Source organism: Haliotis rubra, unplaced genomic scaffold (genome assembly GCF_003918875.1).
Source record: "Haliotis rubra isolate DU_JTF1 unplaced genomic scaffold, ASM391887v1 Scf483, whole genome shotgun sequence".
Taxonomy (NCBI): domain Eukaryota; kingdom Metazoa; phylum Mollusca; class Gastropoda; order Lepetellida; family Haliotidae; genus Haliotis; species Haliotis rubra.
The window spans coordinates 143139-165017 of record NW_025767172.1 but is presented as its reverse complement, the minus strand read 5'-3'; the positions used below and the strand labels follow the sequence as shown (position 1 = coordinate 165017).

Here is a 21879-nt window from a genome sequence, read left to right as displayed (position 1 = left end):
TAATGGCTTTAAAACAAACTCACTGATAAATCAGATTACTCTGCTTTTTGTATTGAAAACACTTTTACTTAAAACACCTGTGTGATAATATTTCATTCACTGTATCCCAACGTTATCATTAAATATCAGATTATAAGTGTTATATCCAAATCGCCCCATTGGCATCATTATGTGATTAAAATAAGCATGAGAAACATATCGCAATACTATCGATCGAGCTTGATCGAACATGTTGCATAGGCAATAAAGGTTCAAACAGGTTCCTGGCGCCCTCATTATCATTATTAACATATTGTCAAAACATAATAAATAGCTTAGATACACCCCTGGCACTCAAACCCTGTGCTTGGTCTGGCACGACCAAGGCACGTAGCCCTTCGAGACCAATTAATCAGTGAGTGAGTGAGTGAGTTTAGTTTTACACCGCTCTCAGCAATATTCCAGCTATATGGCGGCGGTCTGTAAGTAATCGAGTCTGGACCAGACAATCCAGTGATCAACAGCATGAGCATTGATCTACGCAATTGGGAACCGATGACGTGTGTCAACCAAGTCAGCGAGTCTGACCACCCGATCCCGTTAGTCACCTCTTACGACAAGCATGGGTTACTGAAGATCAATATTCTAACCCGGATCTTCACGGGTCAATTAATCAGATTCCTGATCAAACCTCATAGTAGTTGTAAGAACCCACTATGATGTGGGCCAGATGGTCACGATGCTCGACCACTGTGACGTTGCATATGCTTTCAAGCACCAGAGCATCTAGTCTAGATTCGAGAACTTAAAAGCTCCTGTGGCAAATCTATGATATACTGAAAACCACAAACAAAACAAAGGCATTCTGTTCAGCGTATCCTTTACACAAGCAATGCGTTTTTCCGTTTGTCAGTAAATTGTACATGCCCACGATCCTGAAAACAATATTGTGAAAAATAATGAATATGTTTTGACCTTGTTATTTGAATCTATGTCACACGCGTAGGGTCAGATTGAGAGCGTAGACAACGTAATGATTTAATGACAGGAAGCTGAAGGTCTCGTCCGTCCCATATTCAGCCAACTAGACAGATCCGTACAAGGATCACATGCTGGCAGTCTCTGAAGGAACCCTTGTATTAAGGTAAGGGAACGGATCATCTACTTAAATGACCACTTACGTTTTTGTAACTTTTAACAGCTGAATAGGAAATCGTTTGTATATTCCAAAGTCACATACTGGCTGAATTATCCTCTATGTTTAATGTTGAATGTTTAATGTTGCCGAATGAAAACATTTAAAATGTCATTTTGCGTGTCTGACACGATTCAAGGACAATACCGAGTGTAACCTCCATGTGACTGTATGACAGCCAGCACCCTCCTCCTTATACCCTCTGTCAGGCTCCTGATCCTGCTATTCCTCGTGTAAAGCAGCTTCCAGTTGGGCCAGGGTCTGTACAAATATTCTCCAAATGGTTAAGATCGGGGCTCATTCAATCGTGATATTATGTCAGGGGGTGCTTGACTAAGTTCTTTGTGTATATATGTTTCCATATAGCTGGAATATTGAGTGCGGCGTAAAACCAAATTCACTCACACATTGTTAATCTTACCGTTTCCACGCTATATGGAATCGGCAAAACCCAGTCCATATCCTTAAGAAATTTGAGCTAAAAGGAAAGTCGATTGTACATTTCCTATTACATAATGAGCATGAGTCTATGAAACACCAACAAGTTGTGATGATAACAGATGTTCGCGAACAGGTGTGAGCATATCCTGCCCCACCCGTGGCACCCGTCATAAATACAAGCTGAGGTTATTATCGTTTTACAACATAAAATGAAGCAGGGCTCCAGATAATTTTTCAACATCAGGAGTACGTACTCCTTATTTGTTCAATACTGAGTACTGGAAAACCTTAAGTGTACATTTAGAGTACTGAATGGAAGTTAATGGACTATCAGTAATCTTGTTTCGTTTCATATATGCACCACAACATTGCTACTCTTGTGTAAACAGGTCAATTAACAATAAAACAACATTTTTTTCAGATAAATACGTCTGTAAATGATTCTAAGACCGTAAACCATTGCTGTGGTGCGTATCTGCTACATTTTCTAAATTATTTCCTACTGTATCGTGCATATTTTTTATCCGTACATACGCCGATACGGCCCTTATCTGGAGCCCCGATGAAGGTAACACAGAAAAGCATGATTCAGATTTTGGACCTGAACATTAAAATGACAATATCATTCTTAAAGTGAAAAGATATTTTGAAATGGTATTTGTATGATAACAAAAATAGAAGTACAGGGATATACCTACACCCCTTTGTTCTAAAAACCGTGTTCAGATCACAAATTGTCTCACGAAGAGTTTTAACGACAGTATGTATCCTGCACTGCTTAAAGAGCGAAGTTTTTTTCGATATTGAGTTTAGATTAATCTTCGATAGAGCGAGTTTTTGAATATAGTTTAGAATAATCTTCGATAAATCTGACTTCAGATTTGTCAGTACAAATTAAAACCAATTTGCATGGAAACAGCATCAACCTACCTGTTTTGCCTTGTGAATCAGAAATCAATACTGGAATTTGTTAAATACGTCTGGTATTAGTTCAGCAAGATCACACAGAAGAATAATACGTTCCTAATCGTTTCCGGATACCCAGCAGTCCTACACTGAATGCCACAGCAGTATGGTCAAGCAAGGAAGCAGAGTGCTAAGTGCGGGCCAAGTGACAACACCGGGTGTTCGGGCAGCTGCATCTGACAAGACACCCACACAGACATGCTGCACGACACGCGTATGGGTAGGAATCGGTGAATAATTATTGAAAATGAATACATCTAATACCTTTTGTTATCGGTGCTCATTCTCTCGGCCATTGGTTTGTCTGGTCAGGTTAACAGACAGGCATCTTAGCATAACTGGGATATTGCTGTGGCTTAAATCAAAATCATGTATTCGACTCTGTGATCATCCCGTACTATGTGCCATTTTAATCTCAGGCTTACAATTTGCCCATTGGATCTTGGATTCTCGTTGTTCTGCAATCCGAAATAATTGTACAGTAAATGTCATTTGCAGTGTATGTTGCTTTCCTACGTGTTTACAGATTGTCATAGTGACGTTGTGCTGTGTCATAACCATAACCAGTTTGGCAGTCCTTATTTGGAGAGAAGTGTAAGTACACCAGCCAATCCAATGTGGTACACGCGTCAATCCATACACTGAAAAGAAGTGTCAATACATTTGTCAATCCATTGTGGTACATGTGTTATTCCTTATAAGGAGGGAAGTATAAATCCGTGTGTCAATCCATTGCGGTACATGTGTCAATCCATTGTGGTACATGTGCCAATCCATTGTGGTACACGTGTCAATACTTATATCGAGAGAAGTAGAAGTACATCTGTCAATCTGTTGTGGTAAATGTATCAATCCTTATATGGAGAGTACATGTAGAAGTACATCTGTCAATCTGTTGTGGTAAATGTATCAATCCTTATATGGAGAGTACATGTAGAAGTACATCTGTCAATCTGTTGTGGTAAATGTATCAATCCTTATATGGAGAGTACATATGCCAATCCTCATATGTATCAATCCTTATAGGAGAGTACATGTAGAAGTACATCATCTTAAAATACAAACATGTTGTATATATGTTCAATCATATGGAGAAAGTGTAGAAAGTACATCTGGAGAGTACATCAATCATGTTCAATCTGTTGTGGTAAATGTATCACGCTCTCAATCTTTGTGGTATATGGAGGTACATGAAGTGTAAAATGTACATCGTGTCTCTCTGTATATGGAAGGAAGTGTATATGGACATGTATTCGACCTCAATCCTTATCAGATCTGTTGAGTACAAATGTAAGCACATGTATCCTCCTATATGGAGAAAGTGTAAGCACATCTGTCAATCTGTTGTGGTAAATGTAGGAAATATGGAAGTACATGTACAAGTACATCTGTCAATCTGTTGTGGTAAATGTATCAATCCTATGGAGAGTACAGTGTAAGCATCAGTCAATCTGTGTGGTAAATGTATCAATCCTTATATGGAGAGTACATGTAGAAGTACATCTGTCAATCTGTTGTGGTAAATGTATCAATCCTTATATGGAGAGTACATGTAGAAGTACATCTGTCAATCTGTTGTGGTAAATGTATCAATCCTTATATGGAGAGTACATGTAACACATGTAGAAATTGCATGACTGTTGTGGTAAAATGTATCAATCCTTATATGGAGAGGAAGTGTAGAAGTACATCTGTCAATCTGTTGTGGAAAATGTATCATATATCGATCCTTATATGGAGGAAAGTGTAAGTACATCTGTCAATCTGTTGACATGTGTCAATGCATATGGAGGCAAGTATAAATACGTGTGTCAGTCACTGTGGTACATGTGTCGATCCATACATGGAGAGAAGTGTAAGCACATGTGTCACTCCATTGTGTTACATATGCCAATCCTCATAACAAAAGCAGTGAAAGCACATGTTAAAATACAAACATGAATATATATGTTCCTCAGATGGAAAAAAGTGTAAGCACATGTGACGCTCTTTATATGGAGGGAAGTGTAAGCACACGTGACTCTCCTTATATGGAAGGAAGTGTAAACATATTCGACCCTCATTTTATGGAGGGAAGTGTAAGCACACATGTGACGCTCCTTATATGGAGGAAAGTGTAAGCACATGTGACACTCCTTATATGGAGGAAGTGGAAGCACACATGTGACGCTCCTTATATGGAGGGAAGTGTAAGCACACGTGACTCTCCTTATATGGAAGGAAGTGTAAACATATTCGACCCTCATTTTATGGAGGGAAGTGTAAGCACACATGTGACGCTCCTTATATGGAGGAAAGTGTAAGCAAACGTGACAGTACTTACATGGAGGGAAGTGTAAGCACATGTGACACTCCTTATATGGAGGTAAGTGTAAGCAAATGTGACACTCCTTATATGGAAGGAAGTGTAAGCACACGTGACAGTACTTACATGGAGGGGAAGTGTAAGCACATGTGACGCTCCTTATATGGAGGGAAGTGTAGGCACATGTGGCACTCCTTGTAAGCATGGAGGGAAGTGTAAGCACATGTGACACTCCTTATATGGAGGGAAGTGTAAGCACACGTGACGCTGGGAAGACGCTCCTTATATGGAAGGAAGTGTAAGCACACGTGACAGTACTTACATGGAGGGAAGTGTAAGCACATTATGACACTCCTTATATGGAGGGAAGTGTAAGCACACATGTGACACTCCTTATATGGAGGGAAGTGTAAGCACACGTGACGCTCCTTATATGGAGGAACAAGCACTCTCCTGTGACACTCACTTTGTTAGCATGGAGGGAAGTGTAAGCACATGGATGTGACGCTCCTTATATGGAGGAAGTGTAAGCACACTCTCCTTATGTGACGCTCCTTATATGGAAGGTAAGCACATGTAAGCACAGTGACGCTCCTTATATGGAGGAACGTGTAAGCACATGTGACAGTACTTACATGGAGGGAAGTGTAAGCACACATGTGACGCTCCTTATATGGAAGGAAGTGTAAGCAAACGTGACGCTCCTTATATGGAGGGAAGTGTAAGCACGCGTGACTCTCCTATATGGAGGGAAGTGTAAGCACACTCCTTATATGGAAGTGACACTCCTTATATGGAAGGAAGTGTAAGCACACTCTCCTTTATATGGAGGGAAGTGTAAGCACACGTGACGCTCCTTATATGGAAGGAAGTGTAAGCACATGTGACACTCCTTATATGGAAGGAAGTGTAAGCACATGTGACACTCCTTATATGGAGGGAAGTGTAAGCACATATGACCATACTGATATGGAAACAAATGTTAGTACACGTGGCAGTGCTTATATGGAGAGAAGCCTTGGTACATACGTCAAACCTCATATGAAAAGTATATTTGTCAATTCTTCTATGGACGAAGTGTACGAACATTTGTGTATGTACATTTGTCAGTCTGTTTATGTACAAAAGGGTATGTAAACGACAGTCCTTGTATGAGAGAGGCATTGAAGAGACCTGTAGGAGAGACCTGTAGAAATACTGCAGTAAGGACCATTTAGGCGTGGCAGATTAAATGTTGTAATTACTCCTTTGAGTGCACTGACTATGCCATCACCAATTCACGTGACGTGGCTGTGAATAAGATGTTTTTTTCTTTCACGTGATGTGGCTATGAATAAGATGTTTTTTTCTTTCACGTGAAGTGGCTATGAACAAGAATGTCAATGAACATCAATGTTTCCTGCAAAGTAACGGTTTGCACAATCTCTATTTCAACAAGGAACATCAAGTTGTAATACAACTTCAAATTCTTTAGAAGTAACCTGTCCATAAACATTAATATTAATAGCAATAATGATATGAAATGGATGCTCTTCCCTTCAGGCACACTGGGAACCTCGAAGACCAGGTCAGTGAGCGGTTCCCTGGGTTCTTCAGGACGGTGGAGCAGCAATTTGACTTCGAACAGACATTTTTCAACATCTCCTCCCAGTACCATGAAGTGAACTCCAGCGTGGAGGACGAGGCTTCTTGCCAAGTCTCATGCCACGCGACGCACACACCGAAGTACCACAGGGACCGGAGGATGGCCCCGGGCCTCGTTACATTCCACGCCTGTTGTCAAACGTACGTCACCATGCTCATGATTGGAGGTAGCTAGTGGTTGAGTGAGTGAGTTTGATTTTACGTCGCTTTTAGCAATATTTCAGCAATATCACGACGGGTGACACCAGATATTGGCTTCACAGATTGTACCCATGTGGGAAATCGAACCCGGGTCTTAAGCCTGACGAACGGGCGCTTTAACCACAAGGCTACCCCACCGCCCCAGGTAGCGAGTGAATGATGTTGAAACCATTAATGTAGCTATATCATGGTGATCTGCCTGCAATCGAGCCTATACCAACATAGACAAACTTTATAGATAACATCTATTCTATTTCGTGAGAGCGACGTTTCGATACAGATTCTTGTACCGTTCTCCGTACTTCCCAACTTCTACAATGACACTCAAAGAAGTGACTCTTTCGACCCGCATACCACCTCTACACTGTAATCCTATTCCTTTACATGCCCCAAAGAAGCTGACAGATTCTTGTACCGCTGTCAAGCACGGACAACGGTACAATAATCTGTATCGAAAGTGTCGCTCTCACGAAATAAAGAAGCTGTTATCCATAAAGTGTGTCTGTGTTTTACTTCCAAGCTTCTACAGTGCCACTCAAAGAAGACCAGACCAGACAAACCGATTGAAAGTGTTTTCTGACACAAGGCTTGGTGCTACACTATCAGCCATGTGCACCTTTTGATCATGTGATCGGACTCTTTGCGACAAGCATACCGCTTCTACACAACAATCCTATTCCTTTACATGCCACAAAGCAGTTGCCTTCATGCCTCTTAGGCATCATAAGACGTCAAGTATCAAGAGCCCTTGATCCTACTGAGCTGCAACACTGAGATTTCATGATTTCTTCATAAAAATATAAGGGGTGGGGGTAGCCTAGTAGTTAAAGCGTCCGCTCATCACGCCGAAAACCCGGGTTCGATTCCCCTCATGGGTACAATGTGTGAAGCCCATTTCTGGTGTCCCCAGCCGTGACATTGCTGGAATAATGCTTAAAGCAGAGGAAAACAATACTCACTCGTATAAATATGAAAGAAATTGAAATATTAATATCCGGCAATTTGACCGATATTGTATCCAATACAGTTGATCTTGGTCGATAATATGTGGTATTATTTGGTGAATGTTTTTGGTAATGCCGCAATGTCGTACTGCTTAGCACGACACCACTGATCTTGGGTTTTTATGTATTTCTTATCACGAAACATGCAGTATATGCACTTTCAGCTGGGAAGGCCTAACTCACTTGATTTATTAATTATACTTTGATACCGAGAACACACGATGTTATTTTGAAAACATATGACAGGCAAACTGTCAAATATTTCATTTACAAATGAATACTTCATATTGAGCTCATTGCCCATTTTCATTTTTGTTTGCAGGATAACGTATTTTAAGTCTAAAAGTCACCTTCTCAACGTGTACGGCGAGAAGAAGAAGATAGCCCAATTTCATACCGTCAAGCAGTTTTTCAAGTTTGAGCAATGTCAGTGAGTATAACAATTCGAACCTATCAGTAAATTTACAGTGACAGGGCAATAGTTGGAATTGCGAACATCAAATTGACAAAACTGTTGGCACAGGCGCAGTCAATAACGGGTGCAACTGCTCAGAGCGGACATAGCGACAACAGAACGTCTCCTCGTGGAGAACCTGTACGTACAGTATATTGTGATCGGAGGGCTAGCCCAAGTTCTTGCAAGGTCAGGGGTTTATTCATCTGCTGTCTTCCCAGCTCATCCGACATGTGTTCGTTCGAGTTCAAGTCTTGGAAGTGAGAAGGCCATGACATACAGCACAAGAATCGAAGCAATACTTTGGGAGCTTCGATTTTTGTGCTGTATGTCTCATTTTGTAGGTAAATCTATTGGCTTGAAATGTGTGCATACTTTAAATGGGATAAATACAGTGAGCATTGTTGAATTCGCCCTGAAACGAACTTGGTGCGTTGACCTCGTTACATCCCTTTCCCTTTATATAATACTGAGGCCCCGTCAGTGACAGTATTACTATCTACCTTGATGGCAGTTTTTAGCGTTACAGGCCCCTGTGTTGAAAATGCTGTGTGTTAGCTGGGCATGTACATAATATACATGTACATAATATACTTGCATTTAAAACATATATAAATTACCTTTAGTTTGCAAACAATCGTCAAAATATGTAACAAAAGTGTTGATAACGTGATTTTACACAATTGCACAAGTAAAAAATCGTCTGTACCTGAAAATGTTCATTTTGGTGAGATTTCTTACAAGGATTAAAAACGCACCGCCACAACGCAAAAAAATCACCTTCCAGTTGAAATTGTGCAACAAAAAAGCATGCACTGTCTGGCTATAAAAATCCAGATTACTTACGGAAATCGGCATTCGTTTTGAAGGAGTTTCCAGGTCAAATCACTACGCCACGTCTTGATGCTGCGACACGAACCATCGCCATTGAAAGAATGCACGCTGGAGATTACCAGGCGTCTGAATGTTAGTCTGAGCACAATATCACGGCTTGCAGCTCGTTACAACCAAACAGGTATAACAAATTACCGTCGCCTTACAGGCAGACCTCGAGTCACCACTGTAGCCCAAGATCGGTACATCTGGGTACTACATTTGCGTGATGGTACTGCCAGGGGTGAGTGCACAGCCGCCCGGGTGCCTTGACTTCGGAGGATATCCGGTCAAACGGTACGGAACAGGTTGAGCGAGATTGGACTGAGAGCCAGGAGACTGGACGTCGGGACCGTGCTACGTCGTCACCATCACGCTCACGTTATCAAAAATTATCCACTTGGTTGTACAGACATTTCCTTCTTCTAAACTGATGTTTTCGCAGTGGCATATGCGTTTCTTTTTTGGGATAGTATATTTGTGACTTGTTAGTCCAACTGTGAAAGAAATACTTTTTACAGAGGTATTAAGCTTAGTCTACACTCATCCTTGTCATACTTGGCAAACCATTCATCGTGATGATCAGTCCTGTTTCTCTCGTTGCAGACATGTGACGAACTTCCAGTATGGAAAGTGCATACAAAGGTATGAGTCGGCAACCGCTGTCACTGAAGACCCTCAACGTGGTACCCATGACAATCGGAAGTACAACATAGAATGGGTACAGGTACCCGGATGCTGCAAGTGTATCAACACTTAAAGGACAATTTTCAGAAAATGTAATTAAAAAACAACAGGCATTAAACCTTGTCTTTTACATTCACCTTTTACTTGCTTTTGTGAAACCCACGAAGACGTTGGCTGAAAAACCATGGAGGAATCTTGGAATAAAACACGATTATTGGTTTCTTGCAGGCAAAAGGGACGCTACTCTGAAAAGGAAATACAGCATCTTAACAAGTGTACAATTAGTAGCATAACCCCAAGATAAGACTATGTGCATTTAACAGATTTGAAATATTGAAAGGGATAACGAAAATCGCAATTATTTCATTTCTATATTTATTCCTACTGAACAACTGAATAATTGAAATCACAGATTATGGAATAATAGACGATGGGTAGTGTTTATCACAAATTCATTCTTAAGTGACAATACCCTGGAAGTATTCGCCATCACAGCTTTGTTTTGGAGGCACGTCGCCATCTTCATTTCTCTCATCACACCATCATAATTTAAAGTTTTGCACTGCTGTTTTTAGCACCATGTCGTTCAAATTGGGCGCACACCGATTTGTATCGAATTTTGTCACATATTAAGATGGAGCGAATGAGTTTGGTTTTACGCCGCACAAGCAATAATCGAGTCTGGACCAGACAATCCAATGATCAACAGCATGATCATCTATCTACACAATTTGAGATACGATGGCATTTGTCAATCAAGTCAGCGAGCCTGACCACCCGATCCCGTTAGTCGCCTCTTACGACAAGCATGGGTTACTGAAGATCAATTCTAACTCGGATCTTCACGGGTCAATTAAGGTGGAGATATAATACACTGTTATCGAGGATGGCTAGTGTGGACAAGAGAAATAATGAGTAAATCGAAGTTATCACCAGAAGAATTCGATTATTTCAAAGGTTCCTTTTACGCTTCAAGAGCGAACGAAACGCATTCCAGTCTCCGCAAAAGTGAAAGTGTCCCAGTCTGTTGGAGCGAGTGTGTTTATTTTTACGCCGCTTTTAGCAACATTCCACCAGGAATAGGCTTCACACATATGTGCTACTATGTGAGGAATCGAACCAGCGTCTTCGGTGTCAATCTGTTGGTAGACTGGATGTTGTGACCCAGATGCCACGATTCCTCCCTCCTCTTTTCGGCGGGAGGTTGGGTACCCAAGTGGTTTTACGCCGCACTCAGCATTATTCCAGTTATATGGCTGCGGTCTATAAATAATCGAGTCAGACAATCCAGTGATCAACAACATTAGCATCGATCTACACAATTGAAATAGAATGACATGTGTTAACCAGGTCAGCGAGACTGACCACCCGATCCGGATAGTCGCCTCTTTTGACAAGGATGTGTTACTGAAGACAAATTCTAACCCGGATCTTTGATAAAGTAAACTTCCCATTAGTGTTGTTATACAGTGTAAGTGGAACCACATGGACTCCACAGATACTTGATACTTGTTGATAATCAACTGCCAATGTCAAACTGCCAGCAGTGTTTCATCAGTAACACTTACATAAGAAGATGGGACAGCACCAACAGTAAGTACATGTATACGTTCGTGACAGAGTTAAGCCGATTAACTTGGTATCAGTAACAATTATGTTCAATAATTCGACTACAAATGCAAGGATGATAAACCTGATGTAAGGATATAGTGTAGAAAGCATATAGGCCCTTGTACTGTGGCTTACTTTGATTGTATCCTAGCTATAACACAGGATATACTTGCTATAAGTACATAGCTTTTAAATTTCTCGGATCCTATATAATAGATCAAAATATTTGCTTTTGGACCACAGTTTTCCCACAAATTATCTTCAAATTAGTTCAAATTCATGGATGTATATTTACACCTATCGGAATTGAAACCAGTTTTTAAAAGCCTCTCGTACAGTTGTGAAAAAACAAATATAACTCTCGTGCTTTGTGTTTGCTTTGATGACAATATTCAGGGTGATGTTGCAGCTGGGGGAATGTCATGGCGGGGCATGTAAACAAGTGATTCTCGTGCAGGACCTGAGGTCACGCTTACAATGTGTGTCATGTCAGTTTGACATGTAAAGGGAGCGTCTCAAAAGTGAAGAAGCTCTTACTTTCAACACTCATCTTGAGACAACTGTTCCTCAATAGCATTTAAGTGAGTGAGTGAGTTTAGTTTTACGCCGCACTCAGCAATATTCCAGCTATATGGCGGCGGTCTGTAAATAATCGAGTCTGGACCAGACAATCCCGTGATCAACAGCATGAACATCAATCTACGCAATTGGGATACTGATCAACAGCATGAACATCAATCTAAGTCAGTGATCCTGACCATCGGTCCCGTTAGTCGCCTATTACGACAAGCATGGGCTACAGAAGATCAATTCTAACCTGGATCTTCACGGGTTATATTTACTGTGTCGTCATCCTGGGCTGGGCTGACTACATGTTGGCTGACACGTGTTCTATGTAGATCACCTTTGAACCAATATTGCTTTCTACGTTAACTACAGGATCTCTGCAATGATAACTCAGATGCGGTATAACAACTGATAGTTCTTCTTTTACAATGATTTTTAACATCTTGCAGTTCGAGTGAAATATTTTTTGGTACTGATCTTTCAAATTACCCTGGATGAGTTCTATCGGGTTCAGGGCCTCCTTTCACAAAGCACTAAGGTGATCGTAAGTCACTGCGGTAACCTTAGTGCAATGTAAAAGAATGGGAGTTAAGGTTAACCTTAGTAAACACTGCTTCGTGAAAAGAACCCCAGGTCATAATGGTATGGGAGCAGACCCAAGACTGCTTGTCCATGATTCTTCAAAATTGTGTCTATTAAGTACATTTCAGGATGTTTGTTGTATGATTTCAAAGAGTTCTAGTGCCCCTTCTTGAGTACACTACACCTTGCCTTGACAACCATGAGGTCATTTTGGCTTTTTTCAAAGCCAAGGCTGGACCTATCTTCATGTGGGTCCCAAACATATGGTGTCCATTACAACCGAACTCTGGGGAAGCCATCCTCGATTATCTCCAGGTATACTTTCCGAGATTTATCGGAACGTATACCCTGGAGATTATCAAGGATGTGGGGAAGCAGGAGAAAGCTGTACCTTTGCAAATTCTGCAAATACCTTATAGTTCATTTCAGTCTGGTTGTGTTAATTTACGAAGAAAGAAAACAATTTGCAATGTCGTAAGAAATTCCAGTTTGAACCGCATTACAATAATAAGTCTCATTTCCCTTGTGGTTACAGACCCGTGAAGATCCGGGTATTTGGTTATGCAGAAATTTCTGACTTGGCGACCCAGGTTAGAACTGATCTTCAGTAACCCATGCTTGTCGTAAGAGGCGACTAACGGGATTGGGTGGTCAGGCTCGGTGACGTGGTTGACACAACTGAGTAGATCGATGGTCATGCTGTTGAGCACCGGATTGTCTGGTCCAGGCTTGATTATTTACAGACCGCAGCCATACAGCTGGAATATTGCTGAGTGCGGCGTAAAACTTCACTCACTTCCTTGAGGTATCTTACGAGTTTTGACTAATGTCGTGTCACTGATAAGATGGCGTTTGATTTGCATTTATCCACGTTCCATCAAGATAAATAGGATAAATAATTTCTTCTCGTTTCCCCGAATTGGTGCATAAAAAGTATGCACGCCTATTTAGCAAATTCAGTGTTTCACACAGAGCTAGTTTGGTGCTCGAGTCCAAAGATATCCAAACTTTTGTTTATCATATTTTAAGTTCTCATGATGAAAACTGGTGAAATCTTCGAATAGAGCATCTGTCTAAATCTGCTGCGCATGTTGGCTTAAAGATGGATTAGGAATAATTCTATACAACATTGAACAATGCTGTCAAGTTTTTCTCTTTAACCCTAAAAACTGCACAACAGACACTTTATGAAGAACAAAAGCAAATTTCTGATTCCTATGACCCCCTTGATCAGACTCTGAGCGATAACAGTGTTGCAGTCCTCCGATGTAAGTCATCTTAAACATTTAGCAACTTACATTAAACATGCCACAAACTGACACTGTAAAATTTTAAAATACTTCATTATATTAGCTGTACCTTGGCCTTGGGCCTTAATGACCCGTTAGACATTCCACCATTTGCTACTGCCTCGTGGATGCTGGCATCAAAACAAATACGAAATATGAATGGCAGTGGCACTGGTAACATTTTCAGAACTTGTCTGCATTGAGGCACAAGCAAACATGTTCTTTTGGGTGCAATTACGATTATATCAACATGGGTTATCTTGAAGATGATTAAGAAAAACGATGTCACAAAGTCAGTTTGACGGACGTGATTGTTTTGATGTTAGTTCCACATATATGTAAGTATTTATTTCGCCGTCCTCAAAAATATTAAAGGCATATTTGTATAGCCTGAATGAAACCAAAATGAATTTCAATTTTGTTGTGAATCTATACCTATGCACATGTTCATATGGGAATTTGGTTTGGATGTGCCCATTCAAGGTACTCTTACAGTACGTAATTATAGTAATAAGAACATGCTTTATAACATGCATAAATATGTTTCACTCTGGCCCTATCTTTCAGAGCTTGAGACTGCGAAGGGCAACATGTATTTACGTTATCTTCTACTTCTGTTTGGTAAGTATAATGATGAAGTTGTTCATTTGTAATCCTACTAACTCCACTTCAATGTCTGAGGTAAATGGCGACATTGAAGAGGGACAATGTTAAACTGCGGCTCATGGATGTCCCAGTGGAATGAATAAATCCTGAGTCTTTTACATCTAAGATTAGCCACCGTTCTGATTGGTCGTCAGTACGAAACCAGGGTTGTTTATTAACACCCTTCGTCTCACATACTGTTAATCTGAAACAGTTTTCAAAGCAGTCTTAACGCCGCTTTTAGCAATATTCCAGCGGGGACACCAGCAATGGGCTTCACCCACTGTATACATGTGGGGGTTCGAACCCGGGCCTTCGGCGTGATGAGCGAACGCACAAATCACTTTGGTTACCCCACCTCCCCTCACAGCTGTGTTACACTCAAACCAAACCAAACCAAACCAACCGACGTGTATACACCAGTCGACACTCTAGAGTTGCTTGGTTGTGTTGTTGTTTTAAGCCGCACTATTCCAGTTATATGACGGCGGTCTGTAAATAATCGAGTCTGGACCAGACAATCCAGTGATCAACAGCATGAGCATCGATCTACACAATTGGGATTCGATGATATGTGTCAACAAAATCAGCAAACCTGACTACCCAATTCCCCTAGTCGCTTTTTAAACAAGCATGGGTTACTGAAGACCAATTCTAACCCGGATCTTCACGGGTTCGACACCCGAGAGGCCGGTCAGCGTATCAGTGTAATTATCACAGGCTTGCATGTTACTGCAGCACACATATGACATAATAATACAATCGTTTTGTCAGCTTAACTATCTCCATGTTTCATATCTTTCTTTCAGCATTATCTGATTCCTGCTGGGGCTGCCAAAAGAATCACAGATCAGATGTAGATGTAGAAGGTATGTCTACATTGTGAGAAGTCTACCCTCGCATCCTTACCGATTGATATAGCATGGAAAGCGGACACAGCGAAGTTCGCGACAGGGCCTAAAATAGTAAAAATACGTCCCCTGACACCTATCTCACGGAGCTGTGTTTCAGTTAAAATGGCCTGGAAGGTGTCGCAACAGAAATTTCTTAGCTCAGTCTATTCGTCTCACGAGGTCCTTCATTTTACTGAATAACTGCCCTGGACTTAAACCAAGCCTGCACATCGATTGACACCTTGATTACACTGCAGTTTCTTGTCACCAGTGTGCAAGAGTTCATTTTAATTATCTTGAAAATAATCTTGAATGCTTTCATAGCGAAGTTTGAGGTTCATGATTGACATACCACTTACTTGATGAATTTCTGTATTACTTGTTTAATCAGATATATTCAAGACTGCAGACAAAAGGGAAATCACCGAGACGCCCTCTTACATTCATACCAAACGAAATGAAAACGACAGTTATATCGTCAAAAAAATATAGCTACCTCATCAGGTCTAGCAAACTTGGATGGCTGCCAAAGAGTTGATCACGTGACACCTTTGAATACTGACTTCAGATGAATTGACTCACTTCTGGTGCCGTTTCCGATGTGATAGAAATGCTTGTTATAAATTCATAGTGTATACAGTGACTATATGTTACATTGGCACCCTACCCGTAAAGATGCGGAATAAAATTGGTCTTCAGCAACCGGTGCTTGTCGTAAGAGGCGGTTAACGGGATCGGATGGATCTGGCTCGTTGACTTGGGTTACACATATCATCGTATCCAAGTTGCATAGATCGATACTCATGCTGTTGATCACTAGATTATCTGGTCCAGGCTCGATTATTTAGACCGCCGCCATATAGCTGGGATATTGCAAATATTATACTTACAATATTCTGAATTATTTTATTCCCGTACAGAGATGTTTTAGTATGAAAGTCAGTTCCTCAACAGCTGGTATGCTCTGGGGGCAATTTGTGTCCTAGTTTTAAGTACTTTGACCTACAAAATCAACATTTAAAGTAAGCAGTCTTCATTATTCATCGTATCCAAGTTGCATAGATCGATACTCATGCTGTTGATCACTAGATTATCTGGTCCAGGCTCGATTATTTAGACCGCCGCCATATAGCTGGGATATTGCAAATATTATACTTACAATATTCTGAATTATTTTATTCCCGTACAGAGATGTTTTAGTATGAAAGTCAGTTCCTCAACAGCTGGTATGCTCTGGGGGCAATTTGTGTCCTAGTTTTAAATACTTTGACCTACAAAATCAACATTTAAAGTAAGCAGTCTTCATTATTCATCGTATCCCTATTGCATAGATCGATGTTTATGCTGTTGATCACTTGATTGTCTGGTCCAGACTCGATTATTTACAAACCGCCGCCATATAGCTGGAATATTGCTGAGTGACGGCGTTAAACAACAAACCAACCAACCAACCCAGTTGGAAACATCCGCTTTCAGCCCTCAGTTCCTACAGTTCATTCGTATTTCTGGACATTTTGGGATGGCCTCATCATTTTCTCCCCATTTTCTAAAAAAGAACAGACATTAATTTATTGCTTTCCTTACAAGCTGATAGGACAAGGCCATCATCGAAGACGTCATGCTAAAGCAAGTGACGACTCTTTCAACCTTTGTTGTCAAACTTATGTTTGCTGTATGAAGCCGTATCATGTATTCCCAGGCTTACCACACATATCGTACTAAGCGTAACTCTACATTTGTAACAAATAAACATGCTGCAACCGTCAAATAAGCTGTTTCAATCAGAGTTTGTTATTGGGATTTGATACCTCTGCTAGAATCGGCATTGTGTAAATGTCCGGCTATCTATTTCAGAACCAAGAGAGCCCATTGACATTACCTTGAAGCTCGACTGTCCTTTTCGTTCTGACACATGGCGCACTTTAGCCGACATAAAGTATGACACTCCAACAGTAAGCTTGTTGGAGTCGAAATATAAAAGGTGAGTACAACCATGTTTCTGTAACTTGAATCCTATACACTGAATACACACTATAGGCTATGAACTAGTGAACAGGCTGGAGGGGGTATCAGGTGTTGAAAACAGTTCGAAATACAAACTTTCTATGGAAAACAGTTCTGCTGTCAATCCATATAAACTTGTTCCTCTACAGCTTACCAGATGAGTGAGTGAGTGAGTGAGTTTACCTTTAGGCCACTTTTAGCAATATTCCAGCAATATCACGACGGGGGACACTAGAAATGGGCTTCACACACTGTACCCATGTGGGGAATCGAACCCGGGAATCAAACGCCTTTACCACAAGGTTACCCCACCGCTCCGATTTTCAGGTGAAGATCTGGATATCTTTAATCGCAGTTCATCATGCATACTAACGACTTCAAAATGCCAAATATCACTTACATATTATACTAACGGCCATTACAAACTTTACAAATATCCATCAGCCCTGAACAAGGCGAACCTGCTCGCGTCACTGAAGACGACCCTCTGCCAGTCACGTCACTGCCAACGACGTACAGTTCGGACCCATGTCAGTCTCCGACGAAGATGTTCAGCGGTCAGTAACTGTCCTCGTAGTGGTCGTAATGCTCTAATACCTCGAGCCCGGAGTCGCCTGCTGACAGTCTGCCAACTGACTTGATGACCTAAGGCATTCGTCGCTGATGACGTCACTGTGAGGAATCGGTTTCGGAGGTGAAGATGCGCAGATACCGGTCTTCGTATGTTGGTCTGTATGAGGTCTGCTCAGTCTGTCGGAAACGTTGCATCAAGTTGGTTACAGCAACACGTGAGCAACCGAAGATTTGTGCAATGAGGGCGTGGGTGGCCCCGATCTGGACCATTCCGATAGCTCGTTCCCGCTCTGCAGCTGTAAGACGCTGCAAATTAGAGAGGTCATATGCACATTTTTAGGGACTTCTTTCACAGTGTAAGCAAACATGGCGTCACGCCCATCTATCGGCGATCGTGTCCGGATTGATGGCCGTGGTTACGGTACTGTCAGTGCTTTGATAAAGAAAATTCATGTGTGGTAATCATGATTGGAGTGAATTACGAAGCGAAGATAGAAATTCATGGGCTTACGAAGATACCAACACCAGATCCCCGACTGAATGTCAGTGTTAGCGAGCAGGAATCCAGGTGCAGAATGTCACTCGAACATTCTGCATCTGTTCAAAAAGTTAATTGAAGGTTTCTTAAGTTCCACACACCTTTGTTGTTCATTTTCAAACGGAAGCTAGGATCTGTAGACACGTGTTTTAACATAAAATCTTACTGGGAACTAGATGACCTACCGCAGTCAATTGAGTGATCAGTAGAAAATTGTGTCACCGAGCCTGTGACGTAACGTATGCCTATTACTACGCATACATTTGTGACGTCATGGATATCACATTCCAAGTTTAGTTTCATAACTTGTGGCAATTGAAATCGCATTCAGTAAATTAAAATTATAAAGTGAGAATGATCACACTCGTGTGTTTTTGGATTGTTAACATCCTGCTTTAGGCATAAACAAGGCTTGCCAAGGGACCGTTCATAATTTATGGCAAGGGGGGTGATGATGACTTTTATGCAGAAGCATGTACAATGTGAATGACCCCCCTCTAAAATTTACGTACAACGTAAGTGACCCCCCTTGCGTACCATGTGCAAAATCAATTAGCCCCCCCCCCTCCCCCTTCCCATAATTTCTAAGCATAATCTTAAAATACTTTTACACACAAAATTGCTGAACCCCTCTTAGTACATGTGTACGAAACTGATGACCCCAACCCCCTCTCCCCAGAACAAAATGGGTGACCCCCCTTAAAATCATCATCACCCCCTCCAGCCATAAATTATGAACAGTCCCTAAATACAATGATTAATCCTAATGCCGGATATTAACCATCCCAAAACACACTCGCGTGATAACCTATATTACTTCGTCTTCTCATCCACAATCGCAGCAATTACTGACACAGTGGTTCATTGGGTGAATTAATATCGCAGTATTTCGTTAGACAGATATAACTGCCATTGTAGATGACGAATACTTTACACATCATCTGTACTTATTAAATGATTTTGCACATGATTTTCAACGATTTTCACTACCTTCCATGGAGGTCAACCCATATCACTATATCCATTTGGTATACTTTATGAATAATGTGTAATGGGTTTACACCGTAACCTAACCTTGTTTATATCCAAGGTATATCAAGAAAGATGATCCGAACAAATGTTGTGATGTAACATGTTCCCTGAATACATCTCCCGAAACACTAGAACAGTCGAATGCAACTCAGGAAGGTGTCGAAAATGCATCGACAACAGCAACCGCAAATGTGAGTATAAAGTTTCTTTCAACACCAATGATCATGTGTTTCAATCAGAAATAGAAACAGCCTCACGTCCACAATATCCAACACTTTCCCACCAGACTTGCGTGTCAAGAACCGTTTTGACATTACCAAATCTGGTGACCTTACCGGCGTGTATCGTTTCTAAAAGCTGAGCCATATTACCGTCAGATGAAGCATTTACTTATAACAGGTACAGGGATTTCCGCACAACTGGTATCACTTCCGGTTGCACCTAGTTACTTTCTACACTCTCATATGCATTTCCATTTTAACGACATTACTCCCGGGTTCAAAAACATATGCCCCGTGCAGTGACCCTTTAAAAAAACAACACCTCCCTAGTGCTGCCAACCCAGGCTGGTCATGTAATACTTTGAATAACTGACAACGTTTTGTATAACATTTTACTTCATTTTCTCTTTCATGTCATCACTTCCGGTTTGGGCAAACATGGTAAAAGCAGCACAGTTTGAAACAGAAATCGCTGTACTTCTAGTCACTCGCGTAACACATTAGTAAAGACGTTCTTCTAGTTTGGGAAGGCGTATTGTATTCATGATCAGTGGTGTGTACATCAACAATAGAAGTTCCAATAGCTACCTTAGTTACACAGTGGTGGTTTTTAAAATACATAGTTACTGAAGCACAGTGTAACTTCATTACCGATCATACTGTGTCTAACAGTATCTGTGGTGATTACTACACCATATGTAATGACATCATCTGCAATATGTACCATGGAATGCATTCTCCGAGTTGGGAAGTTTTGCTAACACCATTTGACATGTGATTAAAATAGTTATATCAACTCTGAGCTAACCAACACAGCAAGTGAGATACTTCGAATTAACACATTTGTGTACATGTATGTAACAAAGGATGAATTCCCATTGGTAAATTCTTCCACTGGAATGATATACCTATGTTATTGCTTCCTTCCAGGAAATGTAATCTGTGTATGGGAATCGAAAAACCTGCTATATATTTTTCGAATCCGTAAACCTTTAGAGGGTTAATGAATTGTTCTTTAAATGTACACATTTCCATGCACTGTATTCAGGGAGACATAAATGGTTGTTTGTTTGTTGGTTACGTCGCACTCAGCAGTATTCCAGCTATATGGCGACAGTCTGTAAATAATTGAGTCTGGACCAGGAAATCCAGTAACCAACAGCATGAGCATTGATCTATGCAACAGGGAACCAATGACATGTGTCAACCAAGTCAGCGAGCCTGACCACCCGATCCCGTTAGTCGCCTCTTACATCATGTGTTGCCTAAGACCGACTCCAACCCGGATCTTCACGGGTGGGAGACATAAATGAAAGGACTATATGTTACCGACTTTGTAAAACAATCGATGGTAACCAATGTTGAACTGGAACGCAACTCTGTGACTTTAGGCGCTTTACATCACTGAGCGACATCCACATGTCAAATGTTCAACCACGTAAATACACTGAAGCGAACTTGAAATATTGTACTCTTGGAAAGTATGCTGTTATTTTGACCATCAAAAGCAAAATGAGGATGGTTTCATTTGTACTCATTTACTTCAAAAACGTTTCTAATCACTTACTATTTCATGTGTGTTTTATAATATACTCTTCAAAAACAGTATGGGGAACTTCATTTTATAATTTATTATTGAAAAGATTGGGAGATATGTCGGAGTCAATCAATGTTGATATAATAATGAATGTTTTGAGAGTGCATCACCACTTGCACTTCCTTATGACCATAGTTGTTTGTACAGTAATCGCTCTTGAAAGATGATTGGTGTATGAAGTGAATTTTCATTTTCAAACCAAAACAGTCCGGCTAGAAACAAACACTAACTACTGTGTGATGCAAGATGGTTGTCAAAATTAATGGTCTACAGTGATATATCGACCTTCTTGAAAACCGTCAAAATCAAGAATGACACCCCATGCACGTGTAAGGGCTACTGCGTTGTGCACGTGCATCGTTGTGTTTAGGGGTGGTGCTAAAGAGAAATGGTAGTGCGGTCATAAGATGCCTCTCTTTGAAACGTTTCAGCTTTGTTAATGCTTATACTTCCTATCCAAATTGAAAGTTCAGGTTCCCCTACGTTTTTGGAAGAGTATATTTCAACAGAAATACAATAACCGGATATGACCAGCTACCTGTCTGTCATTACGTATTCCCTTATAATCAGTTATACTT

The 21879-nt window shown here is 40.9% G+C and overlaps 2 protein-coding genes across 3 annotated transcripts; both read left to right on the top strand.

Moving 5' to 3' along the window:
• The first annotated feature begins 997 nt into the window (after window positions 1-997).
• LOC124291147 lies at window positions 998-9881 on the top strand. 2 transcript variants are annotated; one of them, XM_046728070.1, is made up of 6 exons: window positions 998-1123; window positions 2661-2801; window positions 3108-3175; window positions 6429-6671; window positions 8058-8165; window positions 9669-9881. In XM_046728070.1, exons 2-6 carry the CDS (start codon window positions 2688-2690, stop codon window positions 9820-9822), a joined length of 687 nt encoding a protein of 228 aa, XP_046584026.1. In that variant the 5' UTR covers window positions 998-1123; window positions 2661-2687; the 3' UTR covers window positions 9823-9881. The 2 variants fall into 2 exon arrangements, with proteins under 2 accessions (XP_046584026.1, XP_046584027.1); XM_046728071.1 differs by having other exon boundaries at window positions 1020-1123; window positions 2664-2801.
• A 1429-nt stretch (window positions 9882-11310) lies between these two features.
• Window positions 11311-20643, top strand: LOC124291136. Its single transcript, XM_046728048.1, has 6 exons — window positions 11311-11342; window positions 14366-14419; window positions 15253-15312; window positions 17191-17317; window positions 19542-19674; window positions 20635-20643. Exons 2-6 carry the CDS (start codon window positions 14389-14391, stop codon window positions 20641-20643), a joined length of 360 nt encoding a protein of 119 aa, XP_046584004.1. The 5' UTR covers window positions 11311-11342; window positions 14366-14388.
• The last annotated feature ends 1236 nt before the right edge of the window (window positions 20644-21879 follow it).

Excerpts from the sequence above, each read along its gene's own strand:
- LOC124291147 (XM_046728070.1), top strand. The coding sequence starts at position 2,688 with ATGGTCAAGCAAGGAAGCAGAGTGCTAAGTGCGGGCCAAGTGACAACA. Across the intron at positions 3,176-6,428 it reads GTCCTTATTTGGAGAGAAGT|GCACACTGGGAACCTCGAAG; the intron begins GTAAGTACACCA and ends TCTTCCCTTCAG. Across the intron at positions 8,166-9,668 it reads TTCAAGTTTGAGCAATGTCA|ACATGTGACGAACTTCCAGT; the intron begins GTGAGTATAACA and ends CTCTCGTTGCAG.
- LOC124291136 (XM_046728048.1), top strand. The coding sequence starts at position 14,389 with ATGTATTTACGTTATCTTCTACTTCTGTTTG. Across the intron at positions 14,420-15,252 it reads TTATCTTCTACTTCTGTTTG|CATTATCTGATTCCTGCTGG; the intron begins GTAAGTATAATG and ends TCTTTCTTTCAG. Across the intron at positions 15,313-17,190 it reads ATCAGATGTAGATGTAGAAG|AACCAAGAGAGCCCATTGAC; the intron begins GTATGTCTACAT and ends TATCTATTTCAG.